A 15,184-nucleotide genomic window follows, 5' to 3' on the forward strand; every position below is an offset into this window, starting at 1 on the left:
ACAGGTGGTGGATCCCTGGCTTCTCCCTGATGCCTCCCTTCTTCCTCCCAGCCTACTGCCTAGCTTTCCCCGCCTAGTTCTGTTCCTACCTGCCACAGGTTCAAAGCAGTTCTTTATTCATTAGCCAATAAAAGCAACACATAGAGAGAAGGATCTCCCACACCAATAAGGCTCTAGAAGATTAGGGACAATGCCTCTTTTTTCTACGTTGCTTTGGGAAAGTTACTTTTCAGTCTTAATTCTTTCACAGTTGTCTTTGAAGAAAGGGAAATTTTCTATATATTTCTTAGGTGTGTTTTTAAGTTTCAGTAAAAACATAATGTAGAGTACCTGGCATAGCAAAATAATAATAACAATTCTTATGACGTTAGTGAAAATATTTTTAATGAGTAAATTTTTAAAAATTAGATTCTGCAAATTATTTCAGTTTTAGTATTATAAATATATATATTATGTAGAAATATACACTATAGACAGAGTCTGCACCTTTATTTCCCTGCTGCCCATACCCAAATATTCACACAGAAACAGTATTAATTACAACACTGTTTTGCCAGATATAACATATTTGCCAGAATATGTCTCAGATATATTGTAGCTAGATCTTATATCTTATAGTAATCTATTTCTATTAATCTGTGTATCTCCATGAGGTGGTGGTTTACTGGTAAGTTGCTGGTGTCCTTCTCCTTTGCATTCTACACGGTGTCTGCCTGATTCAGCTTTCTCTCTCCCTGCATTCAGTTTAGTTTTCCCACCTAGCTATTTTCTGCCCTGCCATAGGCCAAAGCAGTTTCTTAACCAAAGATTGCAAGATATTCATCAGTATGGCTATAAGATCTGGCCTTTTCCAGCTCCCTCTCCTCAGCTGCTCAAGGAAGTAGTTGGGTGCATCTCCCTGGATATCTGGGAACCCCTCTAGAGTCAAGTCTCTTGACAACCCTAAAATGACTCCCTTAATTAAGATGTATGCTTCCCTTCTCTCATATTCACCCTTCCTATATCCCAAACATCCCATTCCCCCAAGCTCTCCCCATCTTCCCCTTCACTCTTTTCTTAATACTTTGGTTTGATATAATTCATTATGCCTGTTTTTAAATATTACTCCTTTGACATGTTGTATTTCATTATCTCTTTTTATAACACATTGCCTATCTTATGAAAATCCAGTTTGATATTTGAACTAGCCTTTATTAATGTATGATCAACACTTAATTCTCTCAAGTGACATATAACTCAGGCTTTGTTCCAGATGAATTTGGAAGGAAACCCAAGATGGTCCTTTAACATACAACATGTGCTTGCTTACTAAGATACATTAACATGAATACATACACACATACACAAAACAATGACATATTAACAAAAATAAACTTTCATTCTAGTATCTATTCCCTAACATTTTCCACTCTTTTATTCTGATAAGTGTGCATTGGAGTTCTTCAGAGACCTTATGATACCAAAATGTATCATAGCTCTTAAACAATATATTCTTGAGATTATTTTAAAATGTATTGTCAAATGATTATTCTAATTTCCTAACATCAATTGCCAATAGATATTTTATGTATATAAACAAAGTTCTTTGAAGTCCTCATCCATTCCCTAAGGTTTAAAAATAATTTCTCTTTGATAAACACTATACTATAGAATATAAGATGAATGGGACCAAGACAAAATTGCTTCTTAAAAGTTAAAATTAAAATTGAAATCATAAATTTTATGATTATCCACCTTATTTCCCATTGTCACTGATGCTAGAGTAAATATTTCTTTATGACTATTAAATTTTAACCAAAACTTAAGTTCATACTACATACAAATGTCTGTATAGCAAGTATTCATATAGATAACATATGAAGATTATATACAAATATAGTATATGTGTATATAATTTTTTAATTGGCAACATATGGAAAATTCAATTTCTCCTTTTCTTCAACTTCACAGAACCTGTGCTATTCTGCCTCCATCTTGACTTAGATTTAACTACAGAAGCAGCTCCGAATCTCTTTCTTTCATTTTAAATTTTTTTGAAAATGTTTTTTCTCATACAGTATATTCTGATCACAGTTTTCACTCTTTTGCCTTTTGCACATGTTTTTTCTCTCTCTTCCTAGAAAACAGGCAAATAGAAACACAATAAAACCAAATGAAATCAATAAACAGAGGAAAAAGAGAAGAGAAAATGCAAAGCCCAAAAAACACATACATAAACAAACACACACAAATACAACACACAGAGACACATACACCCCATACAGAAAACCCATAGAAACACTAACTGGAAACCATAATAAATAAGCAAAAGAAATAAATTTTTAAAATTCCAATTAAAGCATTATGAGACAAATTCAAAAATACCATTTGCATTCATTTTTGTGTTGATCATCTAGTGCTTGGCATGGGTCCTCTCTTAAATATGGTTTCTGTACCCAGTGAGAATCCATTGGAAAAACACTTTATCCTCTGTGAGTGGTTGTTCATTGGAGGTAATGACTGAGGGAGGTATGGGGGCTCATGGCTGCTTTCTTTCTCAGCACTGGAACCTCATCTAGCTTAGACCAGTGCAAATACAGTATATGCTGTCTTCCTCTCTGTGAGTTTGTATGATTATCTATTCTGCCATGTCTGGAACTCATGGTTTCCTTGGTGTCTCTTGTGGGGAGCCATCTCCAGTGGTAGATAAGTCCAAGTAGTTTGGATGTAAAGAGTTAGTAGGGGACAGAGGTGAGCAGGGGTGAGAATCTTGCAGCCTGATTAATTCATAGTAAGAGTGCTTCTTGATTTATGCAAAACATAAATCATATAATTTTTTAGACATGTGTTTCACTTTCTTTTGCTCATCTTCAGCCATAATTAATAAATTATGACAGAACAGAGTTATCATTCCCAATCATTTTCCCTCAAGTTTTGGTATCTTTGATAAACCGAGTTATCTTTTATAATCATGCTTACTCATTAACATCATAACACAATTTTTAAGAATCCAGAATCATATGACAGCCTGTTCTCAGACTAGTGGCTTTTGTGGCTACAAGAACACTAAACCAAAACAAAATATACAAGCTGGTCCGGGCAGATTGCTGGACCCAAGAAGTGTATTATTAACTCCTAAAGGTTAGAGTGCCCAAGAAATATTCTCAGGCCAAAGTTGTGGCAGTTATTGTTCAAAATCTGGCATAATACAATGGTCACATTTTGTATATTTATAGAAGTTGTCTATATGTCTAATCTGGGCTTTCTATTGTTCCTTGGTTGTATAATACCACATTGGTTCTGCATGTGCTAATAATTCTAGGAAAGAGAGGTCCTAACATCTCATTATTTTATCATATTTTTACATCATTCTTTGCCAACAATATAAGTCTCTGTATAGGGCAGAGGTAACGTCAATTAATCTAATGTAACATGATGAAGGGGCCCGCTTGTTGAGGTTTATGTCTTGCCCAGTTCCCCATAGCCAGCAAGCACCAAAGAAAATCACACAGAGATCTCCATAAGTTGTAAAACTGATTGACCCATTAGCTCAGGCTACTTATTAGCTTTTGTAGCTTATATTAACCCATTATTCTTATCTATGTTAGCCTCATGGCTCGGTACCTTTCTCTGCGAGGCAACTCACATCTTGCTTCTTCGGTGGTTTGGGCAAAACGAGAGGAATGGGCTTCCTCCTTCCTAAAATTCTCCTGTTCTCATGGCCCTGCCTCAACTTCCTGTCTGGTTGACCCAACTATACTTCCTGCCTGGCCAATAAGCATTTATTTAAAACATGACTGACAGAATACAGACAATTCTCCTGCACCAATCTAACTTTATCCTTATATGTGCCATGTATTTGCCTGAGGGTATACAGGGAAGAGGTTTGCAATCTGGTCAGTGACCAACTCCTCTAGACCTCTGAGTCTTGCTGCCCTTTTTGAGTTACTTTGTTTTGAATATCTTGTTCCTGTATAAGTACAGGGACATATGTTTCAAGAATATCTCATAACCCCATAAAGAGACCCTGGCTTCTGTATGTGTCACAACCTCCAATGCATAAGGAAGACATTTAAGTAGATAAGGATATCTCCCTAAAATCAGGAGGGGTAATATGTTAAAGACTATCCTGAGGAAGTAAAGAAGCAGAATTCCTGGGAGAAGATATAAATGATTCATAAGAAAATTTCCATCAATCCAATCTCTCTATGTTGTACAAATATTAAAGTCTCCCAAATATGCAACAGGAAGAGATGAAAACCAAAAGTATCATGGCAGCCATGTTCGCTTTTTGACTCCTGCCATTTCCATCAGATATGACTGTGTCCATCTCCCATTATTCCTGGCTCTACAGTTTTTCCACCTCCTCTCCCACATAGTTCCCTGAGTAATGAGAAGAGGGGCTTCATGAAGATCTCCCATTTAAGATTGAACGTGCCATGGTCTCTCACTCTCTGAATAGTGTCCAGTTGAAGAGTGATGTTTGGGGACTGGTGAAATGACTTAGCTGCTAAATGGTAGTTACTGTTCTTGCAGAGGGACAGAATTCAGTTTCTAGCACCATATCAGAAAGACATCTCACAAACACTTAGAACTCCATCTTCAGGAGGTCTGCCATAATCTAGAGCAATGGTTCTCATCCTGTAGGTGTAAAGTCCTTTGTGAGTTGAACATCCCTTTTGCAGAGGTTGTCTACGACCATCCTATATATCATATATTTACATTAAAATCATAGCAGTAGCAAAGTTATAATTATGAAGTAGCAAAATAATTTTATGCCTGGGAGGTAACCACAACAAGAGGAGCTGTAGTAAAGGGTCACAACACTAGAAATGTTTAGAATCTCTGTGCTAGAGGTATTATACTCACATGGACACACACACACACAAAATTAAAGTAATAAAGGTGAATGTTTTAAAAATATAGTTGAGTTTTATTCTACTCATTTTTTTTAATCCTGAGGGAAAGTACTGCTTCATTTTAGTTTGTGGTATGTTATAACCTACAAACTGTTATGTATGTTTCTATGGATGAACCATTTTTCTTTTGTGCAGAAATTTCATACAAGGATACAAATTTTTAAAGAAAGAAGATCTTTTCTTTCATTTAGGTAGTCTGACATCATTTTCAAAAGATGCATACTTTGTTGCTTCCAAGCATCATGTCACCACGTATAGATTTCTTTTATTTATAACTGTTAATCGGTTAGGCTAAGATTATGGCCATTTCATCAGTATTTAAACAAATAAATAAACTTTAAAATGGGTCAATTCAAACTATAGTTACAATCTATAAAAATGGTACAAGTAATTCTGCTGTGTTTTTTATTTTGTTCTTTTACATAATAGTGTTTCTCCTTGAAGTTCATAATTTCTTTTCTATTCAAATACTGGTCTATCTTGCTTGTTTTACATTTATTAGTTAAAATATGGTAAGAAAACACTGAGTAAATAAAACAATTAGAAGTACTAAAAGATTGCAATGAAAAATTAAGATTGTTCCAGTATATTGTGTTAATGTTGCCACTGATTTAAAATTACTTGCACACAAATACATATGTGCCTGTAAGTCAGAATATATAAAAGACAAAGTAATTTTCAAAATATGACTGAGTTACTGTTTATGTCTTTGAGTTGTAATTGAAGTTTAATGTCTTTTCTTTAGTTTCATTGAGGTATAATTGGAAAAGACAAATTGTACATTTTAAGTCATTGATGTATAATTGGTAAAGACAAGTTGTACATTTTGAGGTGTACAATGTGAAGGCTTAATATGCATATGCATCAGGATATAATCATGATGACTAAGCTAATTAACATATTAATTGGCTCAGTTAAGTGTTATACTAAGAAATTTACATTACAATCTGCTGTCTTAGAGAAGTGTGTTTGTGTGTGATGTGTTTTTGTGTGTACATGTCTATGTGTAGGACATTGCAGGTGTGCTCATATACATGTTCAATCTTCAGGTCCATTTCAGGTGTTTTCTACCATAGCTCCCCACCTTGGCTTTTGAGGTAGGGTCTTTTACTGACCCTGATGCTTTTTGTTTTGGGAAGACTAGTTATCAGCAAGCTCCAGAGGTTCTTCTGTTTCCCCATCACCGGGGTTAGGATTACAGATATGTGCCATCACACCTGTTCTTTTGTGTTGATTTAGAGCATCCAATCCCAAATTCTAATGTTTCCTTTTCTCTAAATACTTGTTATTATTTGATAATGGCCATTCTGACCTATAATGTGATGTCTTATAATGATTTTTATTTCATTTCCATGATAACTAATAAGGTTGACCCCATTTTTATGTTTCTGTTTACCTTGTGCATATATTTTATAGATATTCCCGCTTGGGCTAATTTTTCTTCTTTAGGCATTTGACTTATTTATTATTTTTATATATTAATCTACCATCTCTATGGTTTGCAAATGTTTTATCTCATTTAAGGTATCTTTTTAATCTCTGAATTGTTTGCTTTGTTGCTTAGAACATTTTGATGTGATATATTTTGTACTTTGATGTGATGTGTCCTGTACTTTGTCCCTCTGTTTTTGGAGCAGTTCAGTGCTGTCCCTTTACACCCATTTCCCAAATCAGAATGCTTGAGCTAGAAGCTGCATTTAGATTAGTGACCTATAACTCTTAAAAATCCTTAGGTAGAGTATTTTCCTTTAAACAACAAAAATCATTTAGACTGAATTACTTTTTATTTTTGTTCTCTAGAAGATTCCAAAGACACACCAGCTTCAAAGAAAGGCAAAGGTGAGTTTGTTTTCTTTTGCTCATTTACATACTTTCTCTCAATGATGCAACATTTTGCTTTTTATTGCATGTTTGTTTTAGTTTAATCTCTTGATACAAATATTGGAATTTCTAGACCATAGTGAGTAGTTAAATTATTTTTTAATAAATTTGTATTTTTATGAACTATGATCTCATGATATATTAGAACAAAATAACTGACTGTTATTTAAAAGTAATTATCAGGTGCATTTTTGACTAATCTGCAGAAACATCCTTTAAAGATTATCATATTTAAAGGTAACTTTACCAAGGAGGGAAAAGCTATTATTTCATCAAGAATTACTCTTAATTAAGAAAAAGTCACTTATAGTAAAGCTGTCTCAAAAAGGGAGAAAATAAGAAAGCAAGAAAAGGAAGATAAGACCTGAAAATCAAACATATATACATACACACACACACACACACACACACACACAAAATCACACTGACTAAAGAAAAAAATCTTTCCTGTTAGCATTCATCCTCTATAACCTTTTCCATTATTTTATTTTTAGAGTTCTGCAGAAACTATTAAAACATGCATTATTTCTTTAAGAGAATACATGACTGGAATACCTTCAATTTTAAAAAAAAGTCTTTGTTTTAATTTCCATATATACATTATCAGCAGATTATATATATAATAGTTCTATGGAATCCTCAAACTTTCCGTAATAGTAATAAAAATCAAAAAATCATACAATCTGTTTTATAACACTGTTTTTAAGAAAAATGGAAATATAATGACACTGTACTCATACATACACTCATATACAGATATAATATCCACATAATTAAATGTTTTAAAAATTCAGTTAAGGCTTATTCTGATCATTTTTATTTACCCTGAAGGGAAAAAAAACTTTCATCAGATAATAAGGGTCTTGGAATTAGCGGCTTGAATATGTTGCAACATACAAGCGGTTATGTATGATTCTGTGGATTTGACTTATTTATTATTTTTATATAATAAAAATTCTATACTGCTTTGCATTCCTGCAGAAATTTTGTATTCATATTCCTAAGCAAAAAAACAGTTATTTTATTCATTTACATATTCTGGCATCATTTTCAAAAGATACACACTATCTTATTCCAAAAACCATGTCACCATTCATAGATTTCCCTTATTTATGCATGCTTATCATTTACTTAAGATTATGGCCATTTTATCACTATTTAAATGAACTAAGTCAATATTCAATACACTTTAAAAGAGGCCATTTCAAACGTTAATTGCAAACTACCAAAATGGTAAAAGCAAATTTGTTTTGTTTCCATTTTGTTCTTTTACATAATAGTGTTTCTCATTGAAGTTAACAATTTCTATTATATTAGAAAAAAAACAATACAATCTTGCCCCTTTTCCCTTAAATTATGGTATATAAATTCTGAGTAGGGTTGGGGTTAAGGTTAGGGTTAGGGTTTAGGGTTAGGGTTAGGAGTTAGGGTTAGGGTTAGGGTTAGGGAAAGAAAAAAATTCTAAGTAAGTGAAACAATCATAAGTACTAAAAGATTGCAATGAAAATTAACATTGCTCCAATATATTGTGTTAGTGTTGTCTATGATTTAAAAATACTTGAATGCAATTCTGTATGTGCCTGCAAGTCAGAATATATAAAAGACAAAGTAATTTTCAAAATATAAAGTGAGCTATTGTTTATATATTTGAAGTTTAGCTCAAATTTAATGTCTTTTTCTCTTGTTACATTCAGGTATAGTTGGTAAGACAAATTGTACATTTTAAGTTATACAATCTGATGTTTTAAGATTCATATGCATCAAGATAAAATTGTTATGACTAATATAATCAGTATATTAATTGGCTTAGTTAGCTTTTGTAGTATGAACTTTACAATCTGTTGTCTTAAATAATTGTGTGTATTGTCATTGGTGTGCATGTGCTTTGTGTGCACATGAGCAGGTGCATGTTCTTTAAAGTGCAGTCACACGTATGTGGAAGCTATATGTCTACAACAGGTGTATTCAAGCACAGCTCTTAACGTTGGCATTTCAGGCATGGTCTCTTTCTGTCCCTGATGCTCATTCACTTAGGAATATTAGCAAGTTCCAGAGAGTTCCTCCTGTTTCCTCATCCCCAGATTTAGGGTTATACACGTGCATCACTGTAAGTTATGTTTGTTCTGAGCATCCAAACTCAAGACCCCATACCTGCAAGCACTCTACCCACTGAAACATCTCTCTAGGCATTGTCTTAGTAAATCACATGCATGTGGTGAGCCAGATTTGTCCTGAACAAGTACCCCCAATTTAGTTTCTGGATATTATATAACATATAGAATTTTCAGGCATTTGAAAAACTCAAACATTTTTTTTTTTTTCTGGTACATAGACCAATTTAATTTCCAACAAAGAAAGTACAAAAAAGCTTCTTTTCCTCTAAATATTTGCTTTATTTGACATCATTTAATAATGGCAACTTGAAACATGATATCTCATATTATTGTTATTTCATATCTGAATCATGTTTATTTTATATTTTAATTATATTTTTATAAATAATATTTATTTATTTATTTATTCATTTAGTTATACTCTCCCCATCCCTCTTTGATCCCTCCTGTTCCCATCCCCACCTGGCCCCAGTCCTCTAAGGAAATCTCTTCTATTTTCCTTCCCAGAGAGGTCTGAGTGTCCCCATGTGAGCCCTCCTTGTTACATATCCTCTCTGGGTGTGTGAACTACAACATGGTTATTGATCACATTTTATGTATTATTTAAACATGTGTCTACAATTTATGGATATTTTTAATTGGGCTATTTTATCTTTAGGCATTTGGCTTACTTATATATTTTAATAGATTAATCTTCTATCAGCTACATGATTTGCAAATATTTTATTTCATTTCATAAGTTGTCTTTTTAGTCTCAATTGTTTGCTTTGCTGCTTAGAAACATTTTATTGTGATATTTCCTGTACTTTGATGTTTTGTGTCCTGTATTTTGATGTGATGTGTGCAGTACTTTGATGAGTTATGTTTCCTGTACTTTGTCCCTCTGCCTTTTGTGCAGCCCAGTGCTGCCTCTTGACACCATTTCCCCATTCAGACTGCTTGATTTAGAGGCTGAGTTTAGATTACCAAGCTGTAACTCATTAAAATCTTTAAGTAGAATGTTTTCCTTTGAACAACCACATAAAAAAATTTCAACTGTGATTTGCCTTTCATTTTTGTTCTCTAGAAGATTCCAAAGACATATCAGCTTCAAATAAAGACAAAGGTGAGTCTGTTACCTTTGCTTATTTACACATTTTTTCTTAAGAATGCAATGTTTTGCTTTTTTGTTTTTATTAGTTTAATATTTTGGATTTCTTGTCATAATTATCAACATTTATGGGGTAGATCTACTTTTGTTAATCATTTAGTTTTGTAAACTATGCATTTCCTTGCATATTGAAGAAGAGCTAGATAAATATTATTTACAAGTAAAAATAATTTGTTTAACCTACAGAAATGTTCTTTAATATTATCATGCTCCATAACAAATTATCACTTCATTGATTGGAAATAAATTGTTTCCTTAAGAATTACCATTAATTAAGAAAAAAGCCACCTATAACAAAAGCCTTTTCATAAAGAGAAAAAAAAACAAGGAAGGGAAGATAGGCCCTAGAAAAGACACACACATACACATGCATACACACACACACACACACACTGCACACACATACTACAGGTATTCAGAAAATGCTGCTCTTAAATGTCTAACCTAAATCAAACATTTCCAGAGGTCGCTATCTGGAAAGCGAGAGTTGGAACTAGCTTTCTCAGTTTTTGTGATTGTTGTTTGCGAATGACTCCTATCTTCTGACTCCAGAACTGCTACACCACACTTATTTTCTTATCTACTTATAATTTATTTTGTGAATAGTAAAAAAATGTCAAATAGTTTTTCTCTCTATGAATAATATGCTCTGTAACTGGCACTGGTCTTTATTAAAAATGTGATAAATATTGCTTTGAAAATCAAACATACAGCAAGACAAGTGGATACCCATGTCTTGTAAAATAAATTTTGGATTTTAGCTTGTATCAACGTGTGTTACAGAAAATGTATAAAATTGGTAAGAATGAAAATTGATTCAGCAATTCATGATATAAGCATTCCTTTTAGAACTAAGGATAGACCTAACACATCTCCTGTCAATTCCACTACTTGACATATATTTAAAGGAGATAAGTCATTATCACAAAATGATACCATACTTCCATAATAATTGCAGTACTGTTTACATAGTTATAGCACAGAACAAATCCAGATGCCTTTTTGTGAATGAAAGGTAAAGGAATTGTGGCATATATACACAATGGGTGATTATTTAGCCAAAACCAAAACCAGCCAACCAATTAACCAACCAAACAACCATGAACTGTTTTCTGCAGCAAAACAGATGGGCATGAAATTCATTGTGTTAAGTGAAATAAGACAAATGCCACATACCATTACAGTTTTAAAAACTAGATCTTGATTTGATACAAGAATAGAATGGAGCAGTTGTGATAACCTGGAGACAGCAGAAAAGAAGTAATGAATAAGGTGACTACAGAACACCAAAACCCAGAAAGGAAGAATTTTGCTTTCCCATAGTGCACTGAAGTAACTATTGGTTGAAATAGTCTATGTGATATTTTAAATTATTAAAACAAAACCACAAACTCTCTTATACATAAGAATTATTGACCTCTAAAGAGACAGAATTATTTACATAGACGCTACTTTACTATCTTATATCTGAACATCAAAGATTGTATCTCAAGAAATGAAGATAGGCCAGTTTGCTCCCATCCATCAGCACCCCAGCCAACAGGGTCAGCCTTCCTGTTTGTCCCGTTGCCAAGAGCATGTTTCTATACTTGTAAGCTCAATATGAATTGATAAAAACTTTACGTGTGTAAGAAAGATTTTTTTCTGCCACTAAAATATTGTGCTCATGCTGGGCAGTTGTGGCACATACCTTTAATCCAGCACTTAGGATGCTGAGGTATGCAGATTTCTGTGAGTTTGTGGCAAGCCGAGTCTACAGAGATAGTTCCAACAGCCAGGGCTGTTACATATAGAAATCCTATCTCATAAAATCAAAAAAATACTGTGCTCATGTATAGAAGACTCAAGCCATGTGCATGCTACTACATATCTCTGTACGTATTAATACTTACCTTTTAAATTTTTCTCTTCTAGAAGTAACTGATGATGTATCTTCCCAAAAGAAGCAAAAAAGTAAGTTGGTAATTAAATTAGAAAAATGGCGAACTTCTCAATACCATGTAGAACTTTAACTTGGAGCCTCCTACGAACATTATTAAGGAAAAAAAAAGATTTTTTAGCAAAAAAAATATTTTTGACCTGAAAAATAACCTTAAAGTGAACCATTTATATTCCAAAGAGAAACTTGTCATTTTTATGTCAGGAAAGAGGTACAGGGTTGGATAACTCCAAGTAATGATTGAAGTGGCATTTACCATGAACCATACTGCATAATTCCGATCCTGGGCTTTCTAGCAGAATCTTACTTAAATGTGAGTTCTTGTCTGCTGTATAACAGATCCACAGAAGTGAGGTACTGAACTTTCTTAACTCAAGTTTTTAAAAATGTAGAAATAAATTTTAGCAATTCAGTTGCCTAGAGATTCATCCCCAAGATTCAGAGTTCCTTTTGGCATCCCTGAATACCTGGCAAGATTTTAACTGTCATTTTCTGGGATCCTTGATTGTACAATCCAATCAGCATTCACATGCAGTTCCAAAACTTGGAGCTCAAGAGTCCCAATTTCCCAGTGCTTCCAAATTAAACATTTGTTTTCAGATGGTAAAGCAACAAATCATGGACACACACACACACACACACACACACACACACACACACACACACACCTTTCACCAGGAAGACAAGAACATCCAGTTTTAAAATAGATTCAATATGATCATCAGACATAATGCTTTAAAATAAACTGAATATTTATCTGAGAAAATCATTCTTGTAGGATTTGCATGGCTTCCTCCATGTCTTCTGCAGGTATTTGGTACAGTGATTTATTAACAGAGAGGTTCAGGTACCCACACTGCTGCAAGTGTTGCTGGTAACACTGTCATGACTGCAGTGCATGAAAGAGGATCCCTGAGATGCTCCATAAAATCAGACTGTGAGAAATGGAGGCGTGCAAGCAGTCTTGATGTAATAATTTTAGATACCGTTTCAAAATTCATGAAAATGTAATTACGATCCAAGCTGCAGTGCTCTCCAATTGATAAAGCATTGTCAATAATTTTGACTAATTGAATCAATGGTTGAAATTTCTTATTTCATAAATAAGCATTAGAAATTCAATAAGTAGGATGTGTCCATATTAATTTCCTATTTATCTTGTCTGTATCAGAAACTGAGTGAACATGGGTGGGATATCTCTGTATTGTTTCTTACAATTGCATGTGAATCTAAAATTATTTCAACAAGAAAAGAAATGTGATTAAAAGTGTCAAGGAATGGTTTCTACTACTAGCTCTCTAGATGCTGAGTCATGATAATTGCCTTGCATTCAAAATCATCCTGGAACACATACTAAGTGACCCTGGATAGCCATTGTTACAGACCAAAATGTTTCTTGAAAGGGAAAAAATAAACACATTAAATATTGTCAAATAGTTTTCAGTACAGATTTCTACTCGTGGAATTTATTATATCACAGCATTTTTCCCATTTTTATCTTAACATAGTAGTTTTATATCTTAATCTTCATGAGTCTTTAATGCAAGTTCTAAACATTTTGGAGCTAGTGATATTTTTATTAAAAGCTCTTTTAGCATGAGTTAGATGCATATGCCAGAACAGCACCTGCATCTTCTGAGGTTCAAAGAGGATAAACCAGTCATGAATAGGCTCTTGAATTTTAGCGCCAATGCTTCCATTTTTCCCTGACTCCATCAGTTTTTTGTTACTTCCATCTAATACTCACTCACTGCCATAATCACTACAGCTTGGGAAAAAGAGGATTTGTGCCACCAAAGTGGAACAAGACAGAAAACAGGTTAATTTCTGATAACCTTGTTATTTAGGCTAGACTACCTCTAAGAGCTGGAATTGGTGGGTACCCTTAATGTGACTCATGCCTATAGTCTCAGATCTTGGGAGGCTGAGGCACCCCAGCATTTCATTTCATTCTTATGAATTTGGCCTGGTCTTCTGCAAAATGTCTAGACTTGTGGACAAAAATATATATGGATAGGCTAGAAAATAGTGAAACATCAGGAAGTTCATCTGTGATTAGAAGATGCTGCCTACAGGGAGACCTGATTTAATGTTCAGAGCTCAGGTTCTACATACTGCTTCATGCAATCATTTACACTGCCATCCTTAAACACATATTTTTTCAGTTAGTTGGAGGTGAGGGATAGACATCTAGTGAATGGGTGTCAGAAGACACTGTATTAGGAGTTGAATCCTCCCTTCTATCATGGGACTTGAGCTTACTTAGTCAAGATTGACAGCAAGTCCCTTTACCCGCTGAGTCATCTCACTGGTCCTGTGTTGCATTTGTTTCATTTTTCTGTGTTCTTCTATGCTTGAATTATCTGCACTAGCCTGTCTCAGTAGAGCTCATAGCTTCAAAACCAAGATAAATGGAACAATTAATTATTTTAGGACTTGCAGACTCTATGGGATATTATTTTACACACACACACACACCCTATGTTGGTTCCTTTATTTTTTCAGTATTCCCATCATGATTTCTATTATCTTGACTTTATGCATGAAGAGCCCAAGGCATAATGAAGTTTAGTTTTGTCTAGCAGTTATGAGGGCTAAGTATAATCAGAGAGTAGTTATTCTACTGTGCTGTACAATCTCAATGTGCCTGCTCTGTTGCTGCCCAAGTCCTACTATAACAAAAATTCCACTCTTTTCCTTAGATCCCATCAGTTTCTTTCAGTGTGTCTACTTGGATGGATACAATGGCTACGGATTTCAGTTTCCTGTCACTCCTGCCCAACGCCCTGGAGAGAACTCTGGCAAACCAAACTCTCCAGGACAGAAGCAGCAAGGACAGTAGACACCCATACCTGACCCTGACAACTGCATTAACCTTGTGAAAAGGAAACATCTCTTTAGTCCATGGTGGTGCAGGCACCTGAAACTATCCAGTGCGAAGATTTATATGTAAACATTCTGCCCTTTTGCCTGGTATTAAGAGATGGCATGGATAAAGGGATTGACTAATAAGTAAATGTGTTGGAGGGTCTAATGCTCAAGAATATTCATGTGTGTCTATTGCTGTGGGGAGGGTACCTACATTTAGTGGTTTTTATTCATTGTAAGATAGTACACTTATTAAAGCTTATTTTGTATTGGTCTTTTAAATGTAATTGGCACAATTAAGAAATGCAGTTTCTGGCTTCAGGTAAATAGTTTT

At 34.1% G+C, this 15,184-nt stretch overlaps 1 protein-coding gene across 1 annotated transcript in view; it reads left to right on the forward strand.

The window, feature by feature from the left end:
- Positions 1–14,824, forward strand: part of Trdn (triadin) — a 340,388-nt gene extending 325,564 nt beyond the window's left edge. The window contains exons 36-39 of the mRNA XM_042055567.1: positions 6,699–6,737; positions 9,963–9,998; positions 11,958–11,996; positions 14,685–14,824. Coding sequence (XP_041911501.1) covers positions 6,699–6,737; positions 9,963–9,998; positions 11,958–11,996; positions 14,685–14,824 — 254 coding nt within the window. The remainder of the gene's footprint in view (positions 1–6,698; positions 6,738–9,962; positions 9,999–11,957; positions 11,997–14,684) is intronic.
- Positions 14,825–15,184: the final 360 nt, after the last annotated feature.

The sequence above is a fragment of the Arvicola amphibius genome, chromosome 8, assembly GCF_903992535.2.
Source record: "Arvicola amphibius chromosome 8, mArvAmp1.2, whole genome shotgun sequence".
Classification (NCBI taxonomy): Eukaryota; Metazoa; Chordata; class Mammalia; order Rodentia; family Cricetidae; genus Arvicola; species Arvicola amphibius.